We start from the raw sequence: 27,965 nt of genomic DNA, 5'->3' as shown, positions 1-27,965 counted from the left end.
GCAAACCGTGCGCCCTCGTTCCAAACGTCCACCGGCCAAGAGCCGGGCTGGCTAGGAGAGCGGAGCCCAGGGCTCCAGCTAGGAAGCCACAAACCCACAAACAGGGCCACCTGCTGAGACCCCTGCTGGCCCCATAAGCCTTCTGGGAACGAGGAGGCATTTGGTCTCCCTTCTTCCCTGATTCTGTGCCTCCCCCACAGAGCACACGATGCCGCCCTCATTGGTGGCCAACAGGGTCTCCCTCCGGGAGCTAGCTGACCTGGCAATTGGCACTCCAGAGGTGGGCGCGGTGAACTTTACGGCCTTGCACACACTGATAGTAGCTATTCTCAAGAGCCTCAACCTCCAAGAAGTACTTATCGACTTCCGCTACCCATCGACTGAGACTGGCCGCGGAGCTGAGTCGCTGCATGACACCCACAGTGCCCCGCATTTGTCAACCAGCAAAGAGAAGCACCGGAGTCTACCTAGGCTGTCACAGACTCCACAAGAGCTAGAAAACCAGGTGAAGGACTTGGGTAACCAGGTACTGGACCTCACCAAACAGTTTAAAACTATAGACGACAAAGTACAGGGCATGGCCACACAAATAGACCAGATCTCAGTCCCTGAACTCCAGCAGGAAGAGGAGATAGCTCTGATGACCCAACAGATATCCCTAACAAAGTTCTCCAAGATCTATGAATCTGAGGAGATGATGGAGAAGCCTGAGCCCACAGTCAAGATGTCCACAGAGATGGTACAACTAAAGCCCTCAAGGACTCCCAGCCTGACCACGGTGGGTACATTAGCCCTAAAAATCCTCTGCTCCTCTGGGCTACCCTCCGGGCCCTAAGCTACCCCCAATACAAGGGGTACCAGGTCTGGCTTCACAGGACTCCTTCTCTACCTTGCAGCCCAGGAGTGTGCTCCAAGACCTCATAGAAGATGTGAAAATTCTGAAGCAGGCTCCTGAGCTGCAGGTGAGGACACCCTAGGGACCACACCCTAGGGACCACACCTCACGAGTGCGTTGATGCTTTTCCCCTACTCTCTCGCCTCATTTAAAAAAAAATAATTGGTTTTGTGTGTGTGTTGGTATTTGTTTGTATGTGTGTTTGAGCACCCACATGCATGCAGTGCCTGAAGACTCCAGCAGAAGGCATCAGATCCCAGGAACTGGAGTTAGTTGTAAGGCGCTATGTAGGTGCAGGATACCATACCGGTACCCTTCACAAGAGCAGCCAGTGCTTTTACCTGCTGAGCCATCTCTCCAGCCTCATTCCATTTCCTACAGCTATCAATAACTTATCAAGACACCTAGAATACCTAAATTGATTTAGAAGGTAGCTGAGACATTGCAGGATATTCTTAAAGTGAGTTTCCTTAAAAATTGAGACTATCAGCCGGGCTTGGTGGCGCACGCCTTTAATCCCAGCACTTGGGAGGCAGAGGCAGGCTGATTTCTGAGTTCGAGGCCAGCCTGGTCTACAGAGTGAGTTCCAGGACAGCCAGAGCTATACAGAGAAATCTTGTCTTGAAAAACAAAAAAAAAAAAAAAAAAAAAAAAAAATTGAGACTATCCTGGTATGGTGATTCCTTTAGTCCCAACACTTGGGAGGCAGAGGCAGGAGGATCTCTGTGAGTTTGAGGTCAACCTGGTCTACATAGCCAGTTCTTGGCTAACCAGTGCTACACAGTGAGACCTTGTCTCAAAGCAAACAAAGTACACAAGTTCTGTTCTCTTCCTGTGAGGAGACACCATGAGCAAGACTTGCTTACAGTTTCAAAGGTTTGGTCTATCATCTTGGCCAAGAGCATGGTGGCCCACGGGTAGACACGATGCAGGAGAAATATCAGAGAGCTCTGTAGCCAGATCAGCAGGCAGTAGAAGAGAGACCCTGGGCCTGGCTTGCCCTTCAGTGACACAATTCCTCGGAGACTACGCCTCCCAATCATTACAACATTTAATCCCTAAACATTTAAATATAAGAGCCTACAGGGGCCGTTCTTTTTTTTGGGGGGGGGGGTTGGGTTTTTTGAGACAGGGTCTCTCTGTGTAGCCCTGGCTATCCTGGAATTCATTCTGTAGACCTGGCTGGCCTTGAACTCAGAAATCCACCTGCCTCTGCCTCCTGAGTGCTGGGATTAAAGGTGTGAGCCATCACTGCTCAGCTACAGAGGCCATTTTTATTCACACCACCACACAAAGTAAAGTAATAGAGAGCGCGTAAGGAATGGTGGTTACTGCCTGTAGTCCCAGCAGCACTCGGGAGGCAGAAATGAAGAATCCTGCAAGCCCCAGGAAAACTAAGTCCTCTGCAAGTTTTGAGCTAGTCTGGCAACTGGAGAAGTGCTGGGTCTTTGCTCAGCCTGCAGGGGGCAGCAGAGGACTGAGGAAAACACCCCATGGATACACAGAAGAGGGCGGGAGGTGGAGGAGGAAGGGAGATGGGGGTGGGGCAGAAACTCGGGGTTGACCGGCTCTCAGCTGGAGAAATCTCCACACCCCAGAAGCTCAGTATGTTTATTGCTTACAGTTGAGCAGGGAGGTAGGGTTACTGCACACAGATGTACAAAGAGACAGGTTTAGGTCATCTTTGCAGGAGCAGAGCCCTCTGTAGGGGAGCAGCCTCCAGTCTATAAATATTTAGGGATGAGATGTGGCTGGTTTCTGCACACACACACTGTCAACATCTACACAGAGACCAGAAAAAAGGCTTTGCCATGAGCCATGATTCACCACCACCACCACCCTGAGCCTTATGGGTATGTGTGTGTGTGTGTGTGTGTGTGTGTGTGTGTGTTTACTATTCCCCCATGGCTCTGAGGATGTGGGGTCCCCTACTCAGCTGTACCCGTATCAACAGTACACATTCACAAAAGATTTCACTCAGAGCTTCCTCCACCCCCTGCAAGGGAGAGTAGAGGAATCCGGGAGCCAACATGTATATTGCTAACCCAAGGGTCAGTCCTCATGAGGACAGTAGGGATGGAAAGTCGGATAGCAGTGCCTTGTCAAGGTCACAGACACAAGCTGCAACAAGCTGGGGACACTTTCATCTTGCCTTGGGTTTTCCTGAGGGAGAAGTTAGTCCCAGTGGGTTCTTCATGTACTGTCCTGTGAGCACGAGGAGGCCCAGCCCTGGGAGATCTCTGGCTTTTAACCCAGCCTGAGCCTCACATAGGCCTGGGGAACCGTCACATCTCTGGTCTTGGCTCTGGGAAGTGGACCCCACTTTCTCTGTTGTTGTTGCTGTCCTTTCCTTTGTTCAGTTTTTTAAGCAGGGTCTCCTTGTAGCCCAGCTGGCCTTGAACTTAACTGTGTAGTCAAGGCTGACCTCTGACCTCTTGGTCCTTCTAGTCACCTCTCAAGGGCTGTGGGAATCAGCATGCATGCAACACCATGTCTGGTCTTATCCAAACTTTAGTGTTTGAAGGATCTGTTTAGAATCCAGCCTTAGATCCTGGAGGTCAGCACAAGTTATAAAGAATAGTTGAGCCGGGCGGTGTGGCGCACGCCTTTAATCCCAGCACTTGGGAGGCAGAGGCAGGCGGATTTCTGAGTTCGAGGCCAGCCTGGTCTACAAAGTGAGTTCCAGGACAGCCAGGGCTATACAGAGAAACCCTGTCTCGAAAAACCAAAAAAAAAAAAAAAAAAAAGAATAGTTGAGGGGGGCTAGTGAGATGGCTCAGCGGTTAAGAGCACTGACTGCTCTTCCAGAGGTCATGAGTTCAAATCCCAGCAACCACATGGTGGCTCACAACCATCAGTTGAAGTCCCGATCACTTGCTGGGGCCCACCCCTTGATGGCTCCTCTCCTTCCGTGACTCAGGCTAGCAGGTACTGCTGATGTCCTTGCTTTTGGAGAGACAAGGTGGACTTCAAACTGTCGAGCTGGAAGCTTTAGGTAACGAGCAGCATTTGACGAAGCCAAGATCAACTCTTGCCCCACACGAACCCTGACTGGTCACTGTTTTCACTACTTCCTTCCTTCCCACTGACCAGGAAAAGAACTGGGAACCTGGCCGGGTGGTGGTGGCACACGCCTTTAATCCCAGCACTTGGGAGGCAGAGACAGGTGGATTTCTGAGTTCAAGGCCAGCCTGGTCTACAGAGTGAGTTCCAGGACAGCCAGAGCTACACAGAGAAACCCTGCCTTGAAAAACAAACAAACAAACAAACAAACAAAACCCACCACCACCACCACCAAAAAGAACTGGGAACCTGGCTTTCTATGCCACCTAAAACTAGGTAGACTAGGAACCAGAGACTGTGCCTTCACTAAGACACATAGGCTTCTCATTTCTTTTTCTCCTTTACACCAAGGCAGTGTGTGCATGCGTGCGTGCGTGTGTGTGTGTGTGTGTGTGTGTGTGTGTGTGTGTGCATGTGCACACAGGAGGGCGGAGGCGATGGTCCATTTCTAAACTCTGTTTCCAGGAACTCCTTCAACGTTTTAATGAACTGGAGAAGCTAGTTAAAAGCCGAGAAGAATACCTGGTAATATGAGCAAGCTCTGGGGGAAGGGTCCTGAGGGCTAGATAGAGGACTTCTCTTCAGCCTGGCTTCTCTTTAGGCCTGGTCCCAACTCCCATCCCTGAATATCTGTGTCCTTTGGGGGTAGGGGGCATATGCACTCTGCCACCTTAGCAGGACTATTTCTGGGTAGAAGTGCACATCCTTGCCATCTTTGCTCAGGGCTCTATCCAGAATCCATGTGAGCTAAAGCACCCATCAGCCAATTCTGTGCCTCTGGCTCGTCACTGAAGGCCAGTGAATCTTCCTGAGGCTGTGGCTGTTGGTAGCACCCAATCAACCCTGTTGGTCCCAAACTGCAGGGAACGGGATGTGCATGCATGCTTACACATGTGTGTACATTCATACGTACACGTCTGTGTGTGTACATTCGCACTTACACCACGTGTGTCTGCACTCATGCTTATACACGTGTCTGTATCATGATATGTTATTCACAGGATCTATTAAGTCGGAGGCTGAATCTTCTTGCTCCGGGTGGTGAAGAAATCACCATGGTCACCTGGGAAGAGCTAGAACAAGTGATTGGTGATGGCTGGAGGGCCTCCAAAGGGGTAAAGCAAACGGGTACTGGGCAGCAGCACTGGGTGGTATTCCAGAGAACATCTCTCATATGTTCCACTGTCTCATATTCTGCTGTTTGGACTGTCACTACTTACTTTGTAGATATTTAAAACATTTTTCCAGGATGACATCGGCATGAGTAACCCAGATAAATTCCTGGGTTTGGAATGACAACTTTACGCTTTGTCTACCTATTGCTACTGTGCGGACCCAGTTTAGAGTCCAAATAGAAGCTTGTAGGGAGGTCATTTCGTCTCTCGGTCTCCTCCCACATAGACGATAAGCCACTGTTGAGCTTTGCTGGTGCTCTGGGTGGAAAATGATGCCCGGGGCTGGTTTGCTTTGCTTCTGTAGCTTGTCCGACTTCCTTTTTATAGTCTATGCTTAAAAAAAAGCATTCATCCCGCAGCTGGAGAGATGGCTCAGAGGTTAAGAGCACTGACTGCTCTTCCCGAGGTCCTGAGTTCAATTCTCAGCAACCACATGGTGGCTTACAACCATCTGTTATGGGATCTGAGGCCCTCTTCCTCTTCTGGGGTGTCTGAAGATAGCTACAGAGTACTCATATGCATAAAATAGATCTTATTTTCAAAAAAATAATAAAAGCTGTAAACTTAAAAAAAAAAAAAAAAGCATTCATCCCTTAACATCTATGGACCAGGGTAACCAGAACTGGAAACAGCTCTCTAGCAAGGGGTCCCTGCTAGTGTTTCTGTCCATCTTGAGATGGTACACATTGTCCCTACATCCTTGGCAAACCCTGGTGATTTGTTTGTTTGTTTGTTTCTGTTTTGTTTTTTCAAGACAGGGTTTCTCTGTGTAGCTCTGGCTGTCCTGGAACTCAATCTGTAGACCAGGCTGGCCTCGAACTCAGAAATCCGCCTGCCTCTGCCTCCCAAGTGCTGGGATTAAAGGCGTGTGCCACCTCTGCCTACGGTATCAAAAAATGCCTATGATATATCAAGCTTTGGTGGCCTGGCAGGCTAGAGAAAGCAAAGGCAAGAAGAAAAAAGAGAGAGAAATCCAGGGCAGGCATGGCGAGAGCGCAGCAGGAAGAGCTATGTGTAGTCCGTGTAAAACCTGTCATAGGCTGGGCAGTAGTGGCGCACGTCTTTAATCCTAGCACTTGGGAGGCAGAGGCAGGCGGATTTCTGAGTTCGAGACCAGCCTGGTCTACAAAGTGAGTTCCAGGGCAGCCAGGGATACACAGAGAAAACAAAACAAAAACAAACAAACAAAAACTGTCATAGAGGAGTAGGCAGTAATTCATGTTCTGGGGGGGGGGGGAGAAGGAAGGGGGGTCTTGGTGGGGGGTGTTGGCCATCCACCCATGCTAAGTATGTGAGCTCACAGTTCTGTGAGAAACCCTGCCTCAAACAGACCAAGAAAGAAGACTGAGAAAGCCAAACCATGATGACCTCCTCTGGCCTCCACAAGTGTACACACACACACAGGAAATAGCCAGTAAATGACTTTGCCCCTCATAATCTTAAGGCACCCAAATTCCAAATCTGCACAAGTACCTTGAAGTCAAAACTGGAGGAAAAGCTTGCCGAGCCTGTGGGCAGGGTGTCAGTCTGCCTAGACTGCAGGATGTCCCTGCTGTACGGGAACAGCTAAACTGCAGATCAAGAGCTATGGGTTATGAAAAATTAATTCCCATATCAACTGCTTCAAAATCTTGAGCAAAACTTTGTGATATATATATATATATATATATATATATATATATATATATATATTGAAGACTGTTAGAGGCACTGGATCCTTTAAATTATTATGGCTGGGGTTACGACTTAAACTTCCATTACACTTAAATTTACTCTGTGTGCCTATATATGGCTGTGTGCATTCCAGGATGCCTATGTGGAGGTCAGAGAACAATCCTAGAGGTGATTCCCTCCTTCTACCACGTGGGGGCCAGGGCTTGTACTGAGGTGAGGCTTGGTGGCAGATGTTTTTACAAACCAAGCCACCTCAGCACTCCCTCAATGAGTATACTCCACGTTACATTTTTTTTTCCCTAGAACCCAGCTGTGTTCACCCATTAGTAAATAACAGTGCCCCCACCCCAGGGACTCTCTCTATTTCCCCACAACTTCTGTAGCTGCTGTGTCCCTTTTTTTTTTTTGTTTTTGTTTTTGTTTTTTTGTTTTTTCTAGGATTTCATCGGATGTGCCTGTACTCACTGTAAGGAGTCAGCAGCCCCAGAAACCTCTACATCACTATGCTAACCCCACCCCCCCATTCTGACCTTTCAATGACAAAAGGAACTTTGTAGGTCTGATGAAGTCCAGGATCTTGAGGGAGAGTCCCCTGGATCTTGCAGAAAAGACTTCATCACAAAAGGCCTCTGTAAGAGGCAGTGGGACAGAGAACAGCTATATGGAAGGACATAATAGGTATTGAAGGAAGGTTGTAAGGTCAAAATCAAGGCTGACCTTGGGGGTTGTCAAATAACAACAAAATCTAGCAGGCTTGTAATCCCAACTATTGAAGCAGAAAGACCAACAGCTGAAGGCTTGCCTAGGCTACAGCGTGAGTTCAATTTATGGAGACCCTGCCTTGAGATAAAGAGTAAAACAAAGGACTTGGAATATGGCTTAGTAGTAGTAGTAGGAGAGGAGCTAACATTTGCAAGGCCCAGGTTTATCCCCAACATCCATCCATCTCTCTCTCTCTCTCGTTCTCTCACACACAAAGACACACACTCACACACAAATATAACAAAATCACACACAAACACGCGTGTGCACACACACATACAGGGTTGCTTCACTGCAACAGTCTTAAATCATCCCAGTCAAGTACCCAAGACAGCCTTCCGTTCAGCTTCTTAGTGATTGTAATCGGTTTCCCTTTCTCTTTACCCAGAGCTCGGATTCGTCCACAGCAACAGTTGGCAAACACAAATTTACCTCAAGTGACCTCTTTCCGAGTGGAATGTTTCTCAGGGCTGCTGACCAGGCTCTGGATTCCACTGGTGGTATAGAAAGAGTCTCCAGCAGAGATCAAAGCAGATCTACTACTGCATTTCGGGATATGGCCCGTGAGCCATCCCAGGTCATATCCGAGACAGATCGCCAGACATATGCAAGAAGAGATGAGCAACTCCCTGGTCAGACTCAACGTGGTGGGATACCCAGGACGGAACCACTTGGCATGGATCAGCCTAGACTGATAGACTCTGTGATGCCCATCACTACGGGTCAGTTTGGTGTAAAGCCCCCCGAAATGTATGGCCAGGAATCGGTACCTGTTGATAAAGCTCAGAGTGGTGGGCTGCCACCATCAGGACCTGACAGGGAACTGAAAAAACTGAGTACAATCCAGCTTGGTATAGTTCCACCTAGCACATATCAGCAAGGCATGATGCTTCCTGGAATGGACCGAGAGGGCATGGAACAGGGTGCTATGCGTGACAGTGGTCAGGGACCATGGCCCACGGCTCAGCAAGGGTTGACAGCAGTAGGCGTAGATCAGCATGGATTGCCGATACCAGGCACAGGCCAGCAAGGACCGCCCCCACATCATATGGATCAGCGGGGACTGGTAGCACCTGGTACAGACCAACGTGCGTTCTCTCCATCTCGTTCAGATGAACGTACCTTGGTGTCACTTGATTTGATGCAAGTTAGTACTGATCAACAAGGTTTTAGACAGTCCAGCTTAACGTCACGCTTTGTACAACCTGGTGCAGAACAGCTCAGGTTAGAGCAGCGTGATGTAGCACAGCCTGGTTTAGATCGGCGCAGTTCAGTGCCTGTAGGGACAGAACGGCGGGCTTCATTGCAGGCTCTTGCAGAGAAACGTAGTTCAGTGCCCATTGAGGTAGAACGGCAGAGTCTGGCACAGTCTAGGTCAGGTCAGCAAGGTTTGGGACAACCTAGCGCAGTTTGGGGTGGTTTGATACAGCCTGGCACAGACCAACATTTGGTGCCTCCTGGTGTAGGTCAGCCTAGCTTGATTCAACCTGGTGCATTTCCACTTAGTTTGGCACAACTTGGTGCAGATCAGCAAGGTCTCATACAAACAGACACAGGGCAGCCTGTTTGGGTTCAACCAAGCACAGATCAGAGTGGCGGGGTACAGCCTGGTGCATATCTGCCCGGTTGGGTACAGCCTAGTATAGATCAACGCGATTTAGTACAAGTTGGAATGGATCAGCAGGAGCTGAAACAACCTGGTGCAGTTCAGCACGGGCTGGTGCAGCCAGGTGCATATGCAGCTGGGTTGATGCAAGTTGGTGCAAGTCAGGATAGTTTGCTTCAACCGGGAATGGACCAGCGTGCTCTGGTACAGCCTGGTACAGACTGGAGTTTGGTGCAGCCTGGTGTAGATCAGCTTGATATGGCACAACCACGTGGAGTTCTGCCTGGCATGGTCCAACCAGGTGCAGTTCAGCCTGGCGTGTTGCAACCAGGTGCAGTTCAGCCTGGTGTGTTGCAACCAGGTGCAGTTCAGTCTGGTGTGTTGCAACCAGGTGCAGCTCAACCTGGCTTGGTCCAGCCAGGTGCAGCTCAGCCTGGCATGGTCCAGCCGGGTGCAGTTCAGCCTGGCATGGTCCAGCCGGGTGCAGTTCAGCCTGGCATGGTCCAGCCGGGTGCAGTTCAGCCTGGCATGGTCCAGCCGGGTGCAGCTCAGCCTGGCATGGTCCAGCCGGGTGCAGTTCAGCNGCATGGTCCAGCCGGGTGCAGTTCAGCCTGGCATGGTCCAGCCGGGTGCAGCTCAGCCTGGCATGGTCCAGCCGGGTGCAGTTCAGCCTGGCATGCTGCAAGCAGGTGCAGTTCAGCTTGGCATGGTCCAGCCGGGTCCAGTTCAGCCTGGTGTGTTGCAAGCAGGTGCACTTCAGCTTGGCATGGTCCAGCCAGGTGCAGCTCAGCCTGGTGTGTTTCGAGCAGGTGCAGTTCAGCTTGGCATGGTCCAGCAGGGTCCAGTTCAGCCTGGTGTGTTGCAAGCAGGTGCAGTTCAGCCTGGCATGGTCCAGCAGGGTGCAGTTCAGCCTGGCGTGTTGCAAACAGGTGCAGTTCAGCCTGGTGTGTTGCAAGCAGGTGCAGTTCAGCCTGGCATGGTCCAGCTGGGTGCAGTTCAGCCCGGTGTGTTGCAAGCAGGTGCAGTTCAGCCTGGCATGGTCCAGCCGGGTGCAGTTCAGCCTGGTGTGTTGCAAGCAGGTGCAGTTCAGCCTGGCATGGTCCAGCCGGGTGCAGTTCAGCCTGGCATGGTCCAGCCTGGTACACTTCCTACTGGTTGGGGGCAGCCTGTTGCGTACTCACTTGGCTTGGGCCAACCTGGTATAGGTCAGTATGGTTTGGTTCAGCCAAGAGATGATCGATATGGTTTTGTGCAGCCCGGTGTAGCACGTGGTTTACTCCAACCTAGTGACAGTCAGCGTGCTTTGATGCAACCTGGAGTGGGTCAAGTTGAGTGGATACAACCTGGAATGAGTCGTCGTGATTTAGTACAATCTGGTGCAGACGAGAGTGTTTTAGCCCAAGGTGGGATGGCTCAGCAGGGTTTGGTACAACCTGGCATAGCCCGGCAGGGTTTGGCACAACCTGGCATGGCCCGGCATGGTGTGGTACAACCTGGCAAGGCCCGGCATGGTGTGGCACATCCTGGCAAGGCCCGGCCTGGTGTGGCACAACCTGACTTGGCACAACCTGGAGCACCTAGTGAGGACAAGTTTGGCTTGGCACAGCCTATAGTGGACCAGAGTGCTTTTATGCAGCCTGGCATGGACCGGCGTGGCTTGGTACAACCTAGAATGTACCAGCATGGTTTTGTGGAACCTTCTGATCTTCAGCGTAACTTCTTCCAACCCAGAGGAGTTCCGCCTAGGCTAGTCCAGCCTGTCGTGGATCAGGGTGGTCTGCTGCAGGCTGGACTGGCTCAGTCTAGGATGGTGCAGCCTATCACGGATCAGAGTGGCCTGGTGCAGCCTATCACAGATCAGAGAGGCCCGGTGCAGCCTGAAACTCTTCAGCCTAGGCAGATGCAGGCTGGTACTAGTCGTCGAGGCCTGGTGCAGGCTCTCCTGACTCCATATGGCCTGATGCAGCCAGGTGCAGCTCAACTTGGTTTGGTGCAGCCTGGCATGGAGCAGCTAGGGGAAGAAAGACGTGGCTTACTGCAGCCTGGCATGGATCAGCCTGGCTTGTTGCAGCCTGGGGCAGATCAGCCTGGTTTGTTGCAGCCTGGGGCAGATCAGCCTGGTTTGTTGCAGCCTGGGGCAGATCAGCCTGGTTTNTTGTTGCAGCCTGGGGCAGATCAGCCTGGTTTGTTGCAGCCTGGGGCAGATCAGCCTGGTTTGTTGCAGCCTGGGGCAGATCAGCCTGGTTTCTTACAGCCTAGGACAGCTAGGCTTGACAGGATACAGCCTGGGATGGTTGAGCCTGGTGCAGGCCCTCAGGATCTGGGTCAGCCTGACTTGGCCCCACCTCCTTTTATTCACCCTGGTATATTTCCTCGTGGTATATTTCAACCTGCTACACTTCCACGTGGTTTCAGACAACCCACTCCAACTCAGCCAGACTTTGTAACACCAAGCATAGACCTTCGCTTTCCAACAATGGAGGTTGAAACTCAGCAACCACAATTGCCCCAGTTATATCAGCTTCCTACAGCACTCCAAACCAGGCAAGATAAACTTCCTGAAGGGGTCCATCGAATCTCAGGTCAAAAAGCCAAGACAAGGACAGTTGAAATTCAGTATGATACAGAAGAGGCCGGCCTGCCTGAACAAGTGCAGAGAGTTGAGGTGGATACCCAGGTCTCTTGGGAGCTAAGTCACCTTGACTTGGCTGCCCCAACTGCCCCAGAACAAGTTACCATCGACTCCAGGACTCAGGAATCCTGGAACTATCTCCAGCAGTTTTCATCAGTAAGCGAGACTCGTCGAGAGCAGCAGCGGCAGGAGTCACTGGAGAAAATGACTCCAAGCTTCCCCATGGCGGTGGAAACGTTGCGCCTGATCGGGGAGCTCATCTCCCTCTATTTAGAACTGAAGGAACAGTTGAAAGACTTGGACGAGGAACTGGCTGGCCAGACTGACTTCGAGAAAATCCAGTACCTGATCACAATGATAGGTGAGCATCCTTTGCCACAGAGGGAAAGTAGCCTCACTCCCTCTCTCCCTGGGGCAGAACACACTCCTACCCAGACCTGACTCTACACGTGGCGGCAGCGGCAGCAGCCTGTGGGGAGGCCAGATGTATAGATAGCAGAGTGTGAGAGCAAGCCAGCAGGATTGGGGTAGACTTGAGAGAGGCATGAAGCAGGCTTCTGGGCCTTTGCCAGGGCAGCAGAGATGAAGGTGTACAAGGTGAGGGCATAGCATGGGCGGGGGGAGGGGGGCGTCAGGGGGAGAGCTGCAGAACGAAGCTCACCACTACCCAGTCACAGCTCAGTAGTAGGTAGAGATGGCAGAGGCAGCAGGAGATAGATACCTAGCAGTCAAACACCATGTTGACAGACACGGGTCCTCTCCTCTTCTACCTCCTTGCCCAATTACTTGATCCAGGGAAAGCAGGGTCAAATAATCCACTGATTTGACCTCTGGGCTCAGTTCATTATTGAAAGACTGTAAAACAGATTAAAGAGCCCAATGGGAATCCTGCTCCCTGATGCTAGCCTCCATATTCCGTAGTCAAAAAGACCATACCCCAGGACCTGGCAGAGCAGCTGAAGAGCCTAAAGATGTTGAACAAGGAAGTTCGGCAGGACAAGGCAAAAGTGCGTATGGGAGGGTCGGCTTCCGTAGTTCTAAGTTAACAATCTCGAGCACTGTTAGGAACTCTCTAGCGATGGAGGCCATTGCAGGAGGCTGCTGGGTACCCACCGCCTCACCCATGAGATAGAAAGAGGGGTTGAACAAGCAGTCGGCTGCCTTGGGGAAGCCAACCCTCAGGCCTGTCTGACACTTGGCTTCCTCGGTGCTTGTAGCTAGAGAAGATACAGAAGTTTGTGGACAGTGCTGCTGACACCACCGGAGGGAAGGAAGTGAAACCTAACCATCTGAGCTTGCAGCTGGGCATCCTCAGGTGACACTCCTTCGCCACCTCAGGGGTGGGGTGGGGGATGGGGTAGGGTGGTGGTGCATCTGGCCTCATGGTTAAGGCTCAGGAATAGAGGCAGCCTTCCACCTCCCCACATCCGGCAATGGTCATTGCCTCTCATCTGGATTGTACCGGCTCCTCAGGGTGTCATAGTCTTTACAAGATCTGGTAGAAGACCCCCCCACCTCAACATTCCTAAAACAGCAGCACCAGGGCTGGGAAAAACACCAGTGTCCCTCCTTGGGCTATGACCCACCACCCCACCACCACCCCCTCTGATTTGGGATCCATAGACACAGGCTCCTGGTGGCCTTATTGTGCTGTGTGTCCCACAGTCAGATCTCTGCTCTTCTGAGCAAAGGGTTATGGGCAGTGGTGGGACCAGCTGTTCTCTGACCACTGCAGAGTCACCGTGTCTGACATCGAGAAGGAGCTGAATGAGCTGAGAGAGAGCCAGGATCGAGGCAAGGCCACCATGGAGAACTCTGTCTCTGAGGCGTCTCTTTACCTGCAGGATCAGGTGAACAGTCTGTGGCCAAGGTCCAGGGCCCCTCCCAGGGTCAGGGTAGAGGGCTGGCAGCCTAGCCCTCACCAACCTGGAGACCAGCCATGGGGGGCGGGGGGGGGGAGGTATGGAGTCACTTTTCTGTTGCTGTGATAAAATACCATGACTAAAAGGGACTTCAAGAAGATTAGCCCTTCATGGCAAGGAAGGATAGGCAAGTCTGGCTGCCAGAGCCAGAGACTGGCAGGCTACATTTCCACCAACACAAAGGAATCAACAGCCATGGACCAAGTGTTCAAATGCACAGGCCTCGGAGGGCACCTCTCACCCAAAGCACTGCAGAACAGCAGGAGCACTTGACTGCTGCTCATCTGGGTCCGAGCTCGCAAGTTCAAAGGCAAGGGCACCAATGCAGGAGTTGAGATACAGGCTCCTCCCCTGCTTGATTCCTACTGTGTATTTCCTTTAACTTATACATCATAAAACACATCTTCAGTTCCAGCACTCGGGAGGCAGAGGCAAGCAGATCTCTGAGTTCAAAGCCAGCCTGGTCTACAGGGTGACTTCCAGGACAGCCAGAGCTGTACAGAGAAACCATGTCCTAAAAAACAAACAAACAAACAAACAAAAAACCCAAAAGAGCAAAACAAACAAACAAAAACACCTTTTAATCATATTTTGTTATTTTTTAATAAGTTAACATTTTACATCATTCCCTCCTTCCTTTTCTTCCTCCCCACAAGCTGTCCTATATATCCTAGTTTGTTCTCTTTCAAATTCATGGCTTCTTTTTCTTCCACTGTGTGTGTGTGTGTAAATATAAAAGTGCATCCTGCTCGTTCCGTGCAGTGTTCCTCGTCCTTATGTTGTCAGGCCTGGCCATTGATATTGGCATGATTCCCCTAGAGAAGACGCTCTCCTTCTGATCTCAGTATTCCTGGGTTGCCCGTACTTCTTTGTGAGGCTGAGAGGCCCCAGGAGCGCTTCCTGCCCCTCAGTAGCTTCTCTCTCTATGGTGTCAATCTTGTTTGACAATGACTTTTAGTAATGTGTGAGTGTGTGCATGTGTGAGGGGAGGGGTGTTGCTCAGGGAATTCTGAGGCATAGGACCCCTAGAGCTGGAGTTACAAGTGACCCCCTGATGTGGATGCTGGAACCTGAGCCCGGGTCCGCTGGATGAGCAGCACATGCGCTTAATCTCGGAGCCAGCTCTTCAGCACTCCGTCTTTTATTTTATTGCATGCTTTGGAACTTTTGCCCTCACGTATGTGCACCACATGTGTGGAGTCCTCTTGGAGTCCCAGAAAAGGGCATCAGGTCCCCTGGAACTGGAGTCATAGATAGTTGTGAGCCACCATCAGGTGCTGAATCCAGGTCCCCTTAGGGAGCAGTAAGTGCCCTTAGACACTGAGCTGTCTTTTCAACTCTGGGATCCACTTTCATTGGGACTCAAAATAATCCATTCTGTGGCCAATAGAAGGTTCTCCCTCCACCCATCAGGTGGACAGCCGGGTTGCCTCTCTCTTCTAGCTACTAGGATTCATGCTGATGTGAACACTCCTGTGCTTTTCCTCTTGGGCACGGACCTTGGAGTAGAGCTTCCGCATGGTACAGTGACTGAACACTCAAGAAGCTCGCTGGCTACTTCCCCAGACGAAACCCTGGCCAGCAGGGCATGCCGGTTGCCGATTTCATGTCTTTGTCAACACTTACCCCTCTCTTTTAAGATTTATTCTATTTGTTCTTAATTATCAGACCCTGCGTGTGCTTGTGTGTGTGTGTATGTTTATGTGTGGTATGTGTGTGCATTGTATGTATATGTTTATATGTTTTGTGTGTGTATGTGTGCCTGTGTATGTATATGTGTGTATGCATGTGTATTAGTATGTGTGTGTGTATGTACATGTTGTGTTTTGTTCTGTGTGTGCTGTGTTTGTTTATGTATATATACATGTGTGTGATGTGTTTGTATATGTGTGTTTGTGTATGTATATGTGTGTTTTGTGTTTTTTATGTGTATATATGTGCTGTGTGTCTTTGTGTTGTGCATTTATGTGTGTTTATATGTGTGTTTATGTGTGTATGTGTTTGTGTATGTATATGTGTGTTGTGTATATGTGTGTGGTTTGTGTTTTGTATGTGTATGTGTGTGCTGTGTATCTTTGTGTCGTGTGTGTATGTGTGTGCATGTGTTGTTGATGTGTGCACAAATGAGTATGGGTGTTCAGAAGGAGGTGTCAGATCTTTTGGGGCTGAAGTTAAGGTCACTGGGAGCCATCATGTGGGTGCTGGAAACCAAACCTGAGTCTCTGTAAGAGCAGCACCAGTGGGGCTGGAGAGATGGCTCAGCGGGTAAGAGCACTGACTGCTCTTCCAAAGGTCATGAGTTCAAATCCCAGCAACCACATGGTGGCTCACAACCATCCTTAATAAGATCTGATGCCCTCTTCTGGTGTGTCTGAAGACAGCTACAGTGTACTTACATATAATAATAAAATAAGTCTTAAAAAAAAAAAAAGAGCAGTGCTCTTGGCAGCTCAGCCATTTCTCTAGCTCCTCTTCTCTCCTTTTAGAAAGTGACAGGGTGTGGAGTGTTACTATGGCTTGGATTTGCATTTCCCCAGGAACTAGTAATGCCTAGACCTTCTCCTGTGTCTACCGGCCATCAGGTGCTTTCCGCTCTGAAACGCATCTTGCTGGAGAGATCAAACTCAGTGCCTTATATGGCAGTGTTTTCACCACGCTACACTCATCCAAGTTCCTTCATGACTCCAAGTGGATTGTCCTGTAAGGGCAGGTGTAAATGTTGGTTTTATCTCTTCAGATGAAGGATTGAGACAAGAGTCATACCCAAGATGTGCAAATTCACAGTGTAGGCTGAGCCCAGAGCATTTTTTCCCCCTCTGTTCTATTCCTAGGCCTAGAATCTTCTAACTTCTGTATAATCTAATCTTCCAAGCTGACTGATTCAATCCTGCTTCTCTTGGATTCTGACTGAATTGCTCTGCCTGGCCTCATGCTAACTTTGGCAATCTGTTGTGATCTTCTAGCTCCCTATTCTCTGGCTCATTCCGTTTTCACCTGTGTCTAACCTGTCTCTGTGAAACTGTCCCAGTAAAACTGACACACACACACCCCCACCACCCACCACATACCACACACTACCTCTGTAGTGTGTAGTTTTTGCTACCCTGCTTTAAGCTCTGGGAACAGGCCACACTTACCAACCCTTGCCCAGAGAATATTAGATCCTTGGATAAAAAACACAAACACAAACACACATTGTTCAATTTTAACCTGTCTTATTGGTCCTTCCCAATACTCCTAGCTCAACACTCTAACCTCCCACCTGAGGAAGTGGCCTATGGCTGCTCTGCCCTAGATCCGCCCTAGGCTGTTCACCTTTTATGCCTCCAAAACATGGTAAAACAAAGACAAAAAACAAAAAACCAACAACAACCTTTTCTTCCTCTGCATCTCTTCACCTCCCCTCTCAGGAACCGCAAGACCTGCCTCTTTCTTTCCACCCAACAATTGACCCCTGACATCTTTATTGATAGATCAAGAACCAACTGGAAAACAAGACCTTAGCATCAGATCCACCCTCTACACACCACTGTCTCCCCTGCCACCCCCTCTGCTCTTCAGTAGCTTCTCTTTTCTGTGCTGTTTCCCTGTGAGCTGGGCGTATCCTATGTCTGACCCATTCTGTCAAATCTTTCTCTGGTCCATCACTTTGTCCGCCCCTCAATTAGACTTCACTTTCAGACATGAGTGCTTCCGTCTGCAGTCGAACCTTACCTTCATTGTTAGGGATTAAATGTGTGTACTAAGGGCGTGTCTTGTATTCCAGCCAGGGCATGTTTGTATTCTGTCTGGATCATATCTTTGGATATGATGCCCTATCAGAGCAGCCATGTTGCTGGATTAAAAATCTCTCTACAGGCAGGGGGAGGTCCAGAGAGTCAAAGGTCACCTATCCGCTCGATTATCAGCCCAAAGTACACACCTGAGCTTGGCAGCCTTGGGGGACCTCCCAGTACCACAATGAACTTTTTTTTTTTTTTTTTTTTTTTTTTTTTTTTGAGACAGGGTTTCTCTGTATAGCACTGGCTGTCCTGGAACTCACTCTGTAGACCAGGCTGGCCTCAAACTCAGAAATCTGCCTGCCTCTGCCTCCCCGGCCACAATGAACTTTTTTTTTTTTGTCCATATAATTACTGTTTATTGAAAGAAACTACTCCTTAGCCCACATATTCATGTTTCATAGTTGAGGAGCGCAGGTCAGCAATGAACTTCTATGGAGCGCAATCCAGAGAATTCTTTGCATTCTGAAATCACTTCGCACTCTGAAAGACACCAGCCTTCCTCATCTCTTCGAAATCTTTCATGGAATCATAATTTCTGTAGAATTCTGCATATGCCTTCTTTCTTGGCTCAGCCACGCCAAACTTATAGGCAGCAGCAACTCCCAGGGCCACAATGAATGCGCCAACAATATGAACCCGCAGACGCTTGGCCAGAAGACCACGCATCTGTGGTTTGGGCAACAGCGCACCGGAACTCATGGTAGCCAATGTCCTCTACACCAACGTCCTTCCCAGTTCTCCCACAATGAACTTTTAAAGAGACCCTATGCCCCACCCCACCTACCCCCGTCTCTTTTGCTTTGTTTGTTTGTTTGTTTGTTCGTTCTGCAGTGCTGGGATGGAACCCAGGCTCCCACACAAACACTCCATACCCAGCTCCGGGTATCCTTGCATCCTTTCCAGCAGGTTCCACCTTCTGCACCACCTGCTCACTCTGGCTCCTGGCTCCCTGGCCTTCTGCCTTTCTCCCAGCATATTTATACCTTCTTAGGCTGCTCTTTCTGAAATGTCCTCTGGCTCCCGATTTTTCCCGGAGACCCACTTTTTATCCTTTAAGGTTCTACTGAGATACCTAGCTTTTCTGGGGATTGTTTTAACTCAGAGATCGGTACGCCTTTTTTCAACCCTGGCAGCCATCTGCTGCATGGGCCTTAGCTCAGGACCCACCCTTAGCAAGCTGCTGACCCTGAGAGCTCAGAACCCAAGGGAAATGTGTTGAGTGTAGGGCTGCAACTGGAGAGCAAACATCCAGTTTAGGGCAGTCTGAGGGAGGCCATTCCTTTGACTGACTCCTTGGGCCTAACTTCATTCATGCGTGCCTTTCTCCCTCACCCCTCCTGGCTGCACACCTCTCTTCTATTTCTGTCCTCCAGCAACTTGTGTGTCTCTCACACTGTCTCAAACGCCTTCCTTAAGCTCTAGAGAGACTGTCTGGTAGCACTGACCACTAGAAAGCAGATGGTGTGACATGATCATGACCCTTTTGGAAGCTGGGCGGCATCCTTAGGCTGGTGGTTCTTGAATCCAGCTGACTACCCAGGACCAACAGTCACTGGTGGTAACCAAGTAAGACCATAGGGAGAAGAGGGAAACAGGAGGGCCAGGCTGAGTGGCTTGCCCTGGCAGCCACTTGCCCCTCCAGACCCAGAGATATCCCTGTACCTTCGTCTGCATCTCTCACATTCCTTTGTTGTTAGAGCTTACATCCTGGGTGAGACAGATGTGCAAGCCCACTGCTCACACCTTGTGCTGCAAGGACTTTGCATCATCAGGGCCCTGGGGGAGCAGAGGACTTAGCTACAGAAGCTGTGTGCATTAACCCAATGGAGCTCCCCTCCCACAGCGGTTCTGTCATTAATGCTGCCTGCTGGCAGCAAAGGTACTTGAAAAACCATATGCTGGGTAGAGATCAACTGTGTACTGCGTGCAGCGCCTTCTGTGACGCTCTGAGGAGGCAGCGACTTGCCTGTCTCACAGCAGGGGACAGGCAGAATATGCCACACCATTGGTGAGACATAACCTTACCCCACCTCCCCGCCCCGCCCTTCGCGTCTGTCCCGCATGCAGCTGGACAAGCTCAGAACCATCATTGAGAGCATGCTGAGCTCCTCTTCCACGCTGCTCTCCATGAGCATAACCCCACACAAGTCCACCGCCTGCCTAGTGCCCGGCCAGATCGACCCCGAGGCCACCTGTCCGGCCTGCAGTCTCGATGTGAGCCACCAAGTCAGTCTGCTGGTCCAGCGCTATGAGCAGCTACAGGACATGGTCAGTGGCCTCGCTGCCTCCAGACCCTCCAAGAAGGCCAAGCTGCAGGGCCAGGTGAGTGTGTCTCTCTCTCTCTCTGCCCAGCTCCGTCACAGGGTGGCTGGACGTGGAGTTAGGAGTGTATGGGAAGGGTGGACTTAGTGGGTGGGACACTCAGTGCCTATTACGGGATGCAGGCACAGTTGCAGGACACACTGCCCCTCGGTGGCCAGCATTTCCAGCACTTTGCAGATGTTCCCCTGGAGGGAAGGCTTGCTGCCGGGCTGAGGGGGTCACCACCAGATCTTGCTCTTGGATGCAAGAATTGAGATTTGGTTCAAATTGTTGCCCACACCTCACCTCTCGGGGATCATGGGACAGCATAGGACACGTGAGCTTCAGTCAGTCACCTCTTGGATGCCTCCAAAGGCCACTGATGCCAGTCCACCAGCATGTGGGGGGATGGGTGACAACATCCAGAGGAGGACACAACTGTCTTGGATGCCTCTGAAGAAAACCAGGATGGATTCGAAGTGAGCGCACGCACTGCGTGACGATGGTTTTGGTTTTAACGTGCGTGTGTTTCTTTGCGTGTGTATGCATGCGTGCATCCGTGCACGTGCACATTGCGTGGCATACTTGCAGAAGCCAGAGGACAGCTTGCAGGAGTCAGCTCTTTCTTTCCATGATGTAGGTCCTGACAGCCTTGTGTGGTAGCCCAGATTTGTACTAGAACTTATCTTCCTGAGCATAGGGGTGGGGGGGGTCACATTCTAAGTTCTAAAGGCAGCCTACCCATGGGACTGCTTCATGGGTTGCCCCAGCAGCCTCCAAACCCTCCCCTGTCGCTGCTGCAGGATGAGGAGCTGCTGGGCCACGTGCAGAGTGCCATCCTGCAAGTCCAGGGTGACTGTGAGAAGCTCAACATTACCACGAGCAACCTCATTGAGGACCATCGGCAGAAGCAGAAAGACATTGAAGTGAGCGGCGGCAGAGGCTCGCCGGCCCCACCCACCCCAGCCGCTCACTAGCTCACTCACTCGCTGACTCTTCCGTTTCTCTGCCCTGCCGGCCTCCAGGTGCTGTATCAGGGGATAGAAAGGCTGGATAAGGAAAAGGCCAACAGAGAGCACCTGGAGATGGAGATTGATGAGGTGAGTCTCTGGCTCCTCCCCAGCCAGCGTGAAGGGAATGGGAGTGGAGGAGTTGGGGTGGGGAGGGCGAGGGATGTGAGGGGAGCCAGAGACCCGGAGACACAGGACAGACTGCCCGAGGAACATCCCCACCCCATGCTGGTCTCTCACACAGAAAGCCGACAAGAGCGCTCTGGCATCCAAAGTGAGCCGGATCCAGTTTGATGCCACTACAGAGCAGCTGAACCACATGATGCAGGAACTGGTGGCCAAGATGAGTGGACAGGAGCAAGACTGGCAGAAACTTCTGGATAAGCTCCTGGCAGAGATGGACAGCAAGGTGGGGGTGGGAAAAGATACAGGACAGGTTTGGCTGCTCGCTCGCCATTCCTGGCCCTGCCATCGGGGCACCACCGCTCTCTGCAAGCATAGATCCCTCCCACCTCCACCCCCCAACCCCATCTACCTGCCGCCTCCAGCTCACCTGGNGTCCNCCCCCCCCCCCCCAGCTGGACCGCCTGGAGCTGGACCCGTTGAAGCAGATGCTGGAGGATCGCTGGAAATCACTGCGGCAGCAGCTCAAAGAGCGCCCTCCACTCTACCAGGCCGATGAGGCAGCTGCCATGCGGAGGTGAGGCCCGGAAGGCAATAGGGAATGCTGGGCGGGCCCCAGATAAGTAGTGCATGACTGATTCTGCCTAGAACTGTCAATCAGGTGGAGGGACTACATTTTAGAGTTGAGTAACTTGGCCAAATCCTTCCAATAGTGGTGGGGAAAGGCAGAAAAGGAGGTGCAAGGCTCTTGGGGTTAGACTGCAGTACACTGGATTTCTGGGGCAGAGACACACCTCCAAGGTGTCCCTTTGGAAACTGGCTTAGGGAAATCCCACTCATGTCCACCAGGGGACACCAGAGGCACATATAAGCTACTGAGCTGGCTAGCTGGTTCAGAATGCGTGCCTGCAAGGAATGGTTAGCACCAGTTGAATTCCCAGGAAGTAGGGCAGGATTTGCCACCCGTCCTGCCTGCGCGGGGGTGGCGCGAGGGGCAAGCTCTCCGGATCTCACTGTGTCCCATTCCTGACAGGCAGCTCTTGGCTCATTTCCACTGCTTGTCCTGTGACCGTCCCTTGGAGACAACTGTGACTGGACAGTGAGTGGGCACACCTCAACCACAGCATCTGGTGGCAGGGAGAAGGCTTCGAAGCAGGGATGCATCTCCCCATACCCACTCTTCTCGCCTCTTGTCCTGGATCCATCTCTGTCCCTGGTCCCCTCCGACTTCCTATGGGGCCCATACTGAGTAGTGAGGGCCGTCCTGTAGAGCATGGAGGTGGGTGGCCTAGCGGTGGGATTTCTCTCTCTCTCTCATGCCCCTCCCCCTTCTCTCTGTCCCTGCCCAGAATCATCTCTGTGACCCCCATGATTTCGAGCATGCCAGGGCACCGTTCCGTCCGGCCTTACACTGTGTTTGAACTAGAGCAGATCCGACAGCAAAGCAGAAAGTATGGGACAGTGGGGTCCTGGGCAGGGGAGGGGGAGGGAGGGCAGGGGTGGGAGTGGGCAGAGATGACTTGAGAATGCACACTGGGAGTAGCCTAGAGCGTCTCTGACCAGAAGCACCATGGAGGACCTGAACTTCCTTTTTTGTTTTGTATTTGTTTTTGTTGTTTGTTTTGTGGGTTTTTGTTGTTGTTACATTTTAAGCATTTATTTTGTTGGGGAAAGGGACTTTTTTTTTTTGTTTGTTTGTTTGTTTGTTTGTTTGTTTTTTTCGAGACAGGGTTTCTCTGTGTAGCCTTGGCTGTCCTGGAACTCACTTTGTAGACCAGGCTGGCCTCAAACTCAGAAATCCGCCTGCCTCTGCCTCCCGAGTGCTGGGATTAAAGGCGTGCGCCACCACGCCCGGCCGGGGAAGGGGACTTTTGTGTTAGGGAAAAAACTTTCCCCAGCAAGTCTGGTGGTCCCTTACCAGACTTTTAGAGGTGTTGAGCTGCCCCTGCCCAGTGACCCTCAGCCCTCAGTCAGTTCCCGAGGGCCAGTGCAGTTCACACAGGCTCCTGCACAGCAGGGGCCTGGAGCCAAAGCAAGGGTAAAGCACACAAGGTCCTGCCTGGTCCTGGGCTGACCTCTTCCCTCACGCCTGGGTCTCACAGCCTGAAGCTGGGCAGCAGCTTCCCTCGGGGTGACATGTCACAGATGGAGAGAAGCGTGGGGCGTCTGCACAGCATGCACTCCAGGATGCTGATGGACATGGAGAAGGTGCAGGTCCACTTCGGAGGCTCTGTGAAGGCCAGCAGCCAGATGATCCGAGAGCTGCTGCACACCCAGTGCCTCAGCCACCCATGCTACAAACGGTAGGACAGACAGAGTCCAGGGACACACAGGCCCTGATGACGGCCAAGCTTGGCTTCTGCTCGTCCCGGGTCCATTGTGGGGTCAGGGTGGGGGGCTGGGGTTGGGGATGGGAACAAGGGTGAGGGTGTATTGTGAGTGTGCACGCACACACACACACACACACACACACACACATGGTGTGACATGTTGTGTGTGTAGCTTCAGGCTTACTTACCAGCCTGTCCCAAGTAACACTCCTGGGTGGCTCAAAGTGATGACTCTCCCCACCCCCCACCCCCACCCCGTGTCTGTCTACATCCCAGGGGAGCAGACACGGCAGATTACACCTACTCGACTGTACCCCGTCGCTGTGGGGGCAGCCACACCCTCACCTACCCCTACCGGCGAAACCGCCCGCAGCACCTGTCTCCACTGGAGGAGATCCAGATCGCCATGAAGGTCTGTCAGGAGCCATGGAAAGGATAGTCCCTCCATGCCCCCTCTGGAAAACCACCTAAAGTCCCATCAGTTGGTCCTCTTTCTCCCCTCCCTCCCTTGCTCTCCCAGGGGTTGCTAGGCAACCTCTTTACTGCCAAGTTACCTCTCCAAAGTTGCTAAGGCAGGTCTTGAACTCACGATCCTCGAGCCTCGGACTCCCAAAGTAGCTAGGATATACAGGTCTGGCTCTCCACTGGGTAGAACGCCATCCTTCCACCTGATTCCCAGGCACTACCCTACCACCTTCCACCACGGGGCCTCAGAGCTCCACAGTACCTCCTTCCATCTTGCCCTCAGACCAGACTCCATGCAGGGGCCTTTCATTTTTGAGAGTGAGTCTTGCTATTTACAGTCCTGGCTGGACTGGTACTAGCTATATATCTCCCAGACTGGCCTTGAAGTCAGTGGGAAGCCTGCTGTCAGTCTCCAGAGAGCCAGGATTACAGGCATGTGCCCTCAGGCCTCATTTCAGGGGGTGAGGCATAGGGTTGGTGGTGGTGGTGGGGCAGGGGAAGGCAGGGAGGTTCTGAGCACTGCTGGCTGACAGTGTCTGCAGTCCAGGCCTTCCTGGGGGATACTCAGGCTGTTACAATGCTAATGGACATGCATACCCCTCTCTAGCATGATGAGGTCGACATCTTGGGCCTCGATGGACACATCTACAAGGGACGGATGGATACACGGTTGCCAGGCATCCTAGGGAAAGATAGTGAGTGTCCAGGCAGCCTTGAGTTCCTTCTAGGTTCTCGCTTGGGTGACAAAGGACAGTTGTCTATCTCCTGGTATGGGCATGTCTTGGATCACTGGGCCCTAAAGACTTTTTCTCCTCCTGAAGCCAAGTGGCTGCTTTCTAGTGGAGAGCAGCACCCAGCCTTGGCCAGTCCCCCGGCAGTGGCCTTGTCCATTCTCGCTGGCCTTCACACCTCCACAGCTGAGTTTTCTCGCCTCCGCCTCAGCGCCCTGTAACAATACAGCCAAGCCCTGACAGACTTTCCAAAACTCAGCAAAGGGTGGTTATGTGATTCCAGTACCAAACCAGGCTCCCAAAGGCCAACTTCCGGTTCATACCAGAAGTTCCTATCATGCCTTGTGCCTTCCTTATGTTCTCTTTCCTGAAACGCAAGTCCAGGACAGAACTCACTCAGACCCTACGCAAGGTCCTCAGTGAATCTGAGCGGGCGGGAGGGCAGACTGATGGGCAGGTAGACATGTAGTCTCTAAGAGGGCACAGTCACAGACTCAGCATGTGGAGGACCCCCCCACCTCAGCCGGCTCCTGTTCCCCAAGGTCCTCCCCACAGTTCTCACTGGTGCTCCCCCTTCTTATGCCCTTTCAGCCCCAGGAGTGACAAAACACAGCAAGGCTAAGCTCCAGCAGCTGCAGCAGTTGCAGCAGCTGCAGCAGCTCCAACAACTGCAGCAGCTGCAGCAGGCCCAGCATGCCCGGCCCCACATACACAGGCAGCCAAGCCTGGGCAACATCAGCTCGCCACCCTCTCGGCCTCAGAGTGCACAGATGATAGCGGACAGCAAAGCAGGTAGGTTTCTTCTCAGCAGCCTGGACACTGTCCCCAAGCCTTCCTGTCCTTGCTGACAGCCCTCCAGCTTTCCTCCTGCCCAGACTAGAGACAGGCAAGGGCCAGGAAGCTCATGGATGTGACGGGAGGGAGGATGGAGCAAACCCAGTTCCCAAATGTTTGGTGTGTGCCAGGTCTGTGAGGTGAACACTGTTACTGTCTTACTCCACACAAGAAGACACACGGGGACAGAGATGTACCCAGCTCTGGCCGCAGGCCCAAGGTCTTCCCTGCTCAGACACAAACATTTTAAGAGCCAGGCTACAAGCCCAGGATATGTGCAACGCCCCCCCCCTTCACGCACACCCCCCCACACACACACACACCCGTCCCTTGACTGTAGGTCTCTGCCTCTAGCTCTGGGAAGCCCCTAGAGTCCTAGGTCTTCCTTGAGAAGCTAGATCAGATAAAAGGCCAAGGGGCTAGGGCCTTCTGGGTTCCACCACATAAGGTCTATGGTCCTTGCTAGAGTAGAATGTGAGGCTAGGACCCACACTGCCAGGTGACTAAACCAATCTCTCTCCTCATCGGTCATGGGTGTGTCTGGGTGCAGGAACAGCTCTCTCCCCATAAGCAGGTGGCTTGATAACAACCCCACACGGTATTTTGCAAATGCTTGCAGGAGACCCAAGGATCACAACACATTTGTACACTGTCCCCTCCCCTGCCCCCAAGCTTTGTATGTTAGACCTCCGAGCTCTGTATTTCCATTCCAACCCTGCGTCTGGAAGATCCCATGGCACAAGGTAGTGTGTGTGGTACCCGTGGTGCCGGACCATCAAGGTACATCAAGGCTGCCTAGGTAGTTTTCGTCTACGCAACAGTCTACACTACACCTACACTGATGCGTATAGATCAACATTAGCCCCAGGAACAACCAAGGGAGCAGGGGCACTGAGAGGCTGAACAGTAAGTGGTCAAGGTGGAATTCAAGGGTCATCACCGGTGACCAAGAACAGGCCACGAGAGCACGAGTCTGCCATTCTAATGGGCCCTGGCTCCTTTTAACAGGCTTTCGACTTCTACCTAGAAATACTTACCATATGGGAGCTGGAGAGACTGACGTAGAAAGATTTCTGGGCTTATATAAGGCCCCTAAAAGGACAGGAGGCATAAATGAGGCAGGTTCTTTCTGCAAGGATCACGGAAAGGCCATAAGCGTTTGCTTAGGAACACCCACGAATGCTTATAACTGTGTGGCCCAGCCTAACAGCCAGGCTAATGGGGTTCACAACTTGCTTGGGCCTTGAGCAAGCTAGAGTGAACCCTGGTGGGTATGGGGGGAACCAGACAGAGCAAGCTGAGCCCCTCCTATCTTGCAGTTCCTTCAGGGCAAAAGAAAGACAGACCGGTCTCCTCTGAGGGGCGTCTCCTGCAGTCGAATGTAAGCCATTCATCCATCACTACAGACATGGCCAGTCTGCAGGGTAGCCAACCGGGTCTGAGTATGCACATTGACGTGCCTCCCGGGGAGGGGCTGGAGGAACCTACCCGGGGTCCACGGTCCACCACTGCTCACTGAGGCATAAATAAACATTTTAAAAAAGGAGTCGGAGCCGGGCGTGGTGGCGCACGCCTTTAATCCCAGCACTCGGGAGGCAGAGGCAGGCGGATTTCTGAGTTCGAGGCCAGCCTGGTCTACAAAGTGAGCTCCAGGACAGCCAGAGCTATAAAGAGAAACCCTATCTCGAAAAACCAAAAAAAAAAAAAAAAAAAAAAGGAGTCGGGTGCCAAGGGATCTCTCTGATGCCCTGCCTCAAGAACAAGAAGGTCGCTGGGCAGTGGTGGGGCACGCCTTTAGTCCCAGCACTTGGGAGGCAGAGGCAGGCAGATTTCTGAGTTTGAGGCCAGCCTGGTCTACAAAGTGAGTTCAGGGACAGCCAAGGGCTATACAGAGAAACCCTGTCTTGAAAAACAAAAAACAAAAAACAAAAAAACAACCCAAGGAGGTAGGTACCTGCCGTCGGCTGAGCAGCTCTGGGCTTCTAGGTCTCCTCATCTGAGGGGCAGATCATTCATTCCCTGGACGGCAGGTCTGGTTTATGGTTGGAGAGCTAAGGCTTAAGCGCCACCGAGCTGTCGAGAGGATGCGTGTGGTCAGGGAGGTTGGGATGTTGCACTCCGACAGGGAGAATAGCTGGGGAAGACTTCAGACCTGGTCCTAGGAGCCTAAGCGGGGAGGGCCTGGTCTAATCAGTGGTTATCTGACAGTGCTATCTGACAGTCTGAGTCCAAATGGCTGGCCTGGGGTACCCTGGGTAGGCAGGGATCCACAGTGTGTGTACACCAGTTCTACTTGGAGGCGAGGGGCCACTGACACCTGCTTCCTAGTCGTAGGCTTGGGGTAGCTCCTGCTCCAAACTGGGCTTCCAGCCAGAAGCACAAACACACTGCCAGGTTTCCACTCCAACCCTGTGTTTGGAAGTTGTGTCCTACAGTCACCTTGCATCAACTGCTACAAATGGCAGCTTCAAAGCCAGCCCTGGTAGAGGGGCTTAGTGCGTGGCTGCCTTGGCTAGGCTGGCAAGATAGATCAGGCCTGGCTCATTCCTGGGAAGCTGACTGTATGGTCTGTTTCCAAGGTGACTCTCAGCCCAGTATGCTTGCTCCACGCCTGTGGTCGCTCGCTATTCAGGAGTCTTCAGGTTCAGGGTCTGATCAGC

At 51.9% G+C, this 27,965-nt stretch overlaps 3 protein-coding genes across 3 annotated transcripts; 2 read left to right on the top strand and 1 right to left on the bottom strand.

The window, feature by feature from the left end:
* Positions 1 to 31: 31 nt before the first annotated feature.
* Positions 32 to 11,434, top strand: LOC110304583 (glutamine-rich protein 2-like). Its single transcript, XM_021175978.1, has 7 exons — positions 32 to 778; positions 897 to 962; positions 4,424 to 4,483; positions 4,960 to 5,073; positions 7,958 to 9,746; positions 10,045 to 11,325; positions 11,430 to 11,434. The coding sequence occupies exons 1-7, from the start codon at positions 209 to 211 to the stop codon at positions 11,432 to 11,434; spliced, it is 3,885 nt and encodes a 1,294-aa protein (XP_021031637.1). The 5' UTR covers positions 32 to 208.
* Qrich2 (glutamine rich 2) lies at positions 11,341 to 26,845 on the top strand. Its single transcript, XM_021177558.1, has 16 exons — positions 11,341 to 12,168; positions 12,729 to 12,814; positions 13,025 to 13,122; positions 13,543 to 13,657; positions 19,579 to 19,833; positions 20,616 to 20,738; positions 20,838 to 20,912; positions 21,067 to 21,231; positions 21,401 to 21,522; positions 21,979 to 22,044; positions 22,295 to 22,396; positions 23,048 to 23,248; positions 23,552 to 23,687; positions 24,348 to 24,435; positions 25,063 to 25,263; positions 26,625 to 26,845. Exons 1-16 carry the CDS (start codon positions 11,466 to 11,468, stop codon positions 26,822 to 26,824), a joined length of 2,736 nt encoding a protein of 911 aa, XP_021033217.1. The 5' UTR covers positions 11,341 to 11,465; the 3' UTR covers positions 26,825 to 26,845.
* LOC110305545 (cytochrome c oxidase subunit 6C) lies at positions 17,838 to 18,237 on the bottom strand. Its single transcript, XM_021177559.2, has one exon. The coding sequence runs from the start codon at positions 18,208 to 18,210 to the stop codon at positions 17,980 to 17,982; it is 231 nt and encodes a 76-aa protein (XP_021033218.1). The 5' UTR covers positions 18,211 to 18,237; the 3' UTR covers positions 17,838 to 17,979.
* Positions 26,846 to 27,965: the final 1,120 nt, after the last annotated feature.

This window comes from Mus caroli, chromosome 11 (assembly GCF_900094665.2).
Source record: "Mus caroli chromosome 11, CAROLI_EIJ_v1.1, whole genome shotgun sequence".
In the NCBI taxonomy this organism is placed as follows: domain Eukaryota; kingdom Metazoa; phylum Chordata; class Mammalia; order Rodentia; family Muridae; genus Mus; species Mus caroli.
This window is presented reverse-complemented; position numbering and strand designations above follow the sequence as displayed.

Coding starts and splice junctions, on each gene's coding strand:
- LOC110305545 (XM_021177559.2), bottom strand. CDS start 18,210: ATGAGTTCCGGTGCGCTGTTGCCCAAACCACAGATGCGTGGTCTTCTG.
- Qrich2 (XM_021177558.1), top strand. CDS start 11,466: ATGGTTGAGCCTGGTGCAGGCCCTCAGGATCTGGGTCAGCCTGACTTG. Junction 12,815..13,024: donor TTCGGCAGGACAAGGCAAAA/GTGCGTATGGGA, acceptor CGGTGCTTGTAG/CTAGAGAAGATACAGAAGTT. Junction 20,739..20,837: donor AGAAGCAGAAAGACATTGAA/GTGAGCGGCGGC, acceptor GCCGGCCTCCAG/GTGCTGTATCAGGGGATAGA.
- LOC110304583 (XM_021175978.1), top strand. CDS start 209: ATGCCGCCCTCATTGGTGGCCAACAGGGTCTCCCTCCGGGAGCTAGCT. Junction 779..896: donor GGACTCCCAGCCTGACCACG/GTGGGTACATTA, acceptor TCTACCTTGCAG/CCCAGGAGTGTGCTCCAAGA. Junction 4,484..4,959: donor AAAGCCGAGAAGAATACCTG/GTAATATGAGCA, acceptor TGTTATTCACAG/GATCTATTAAGTCGGAGGCT.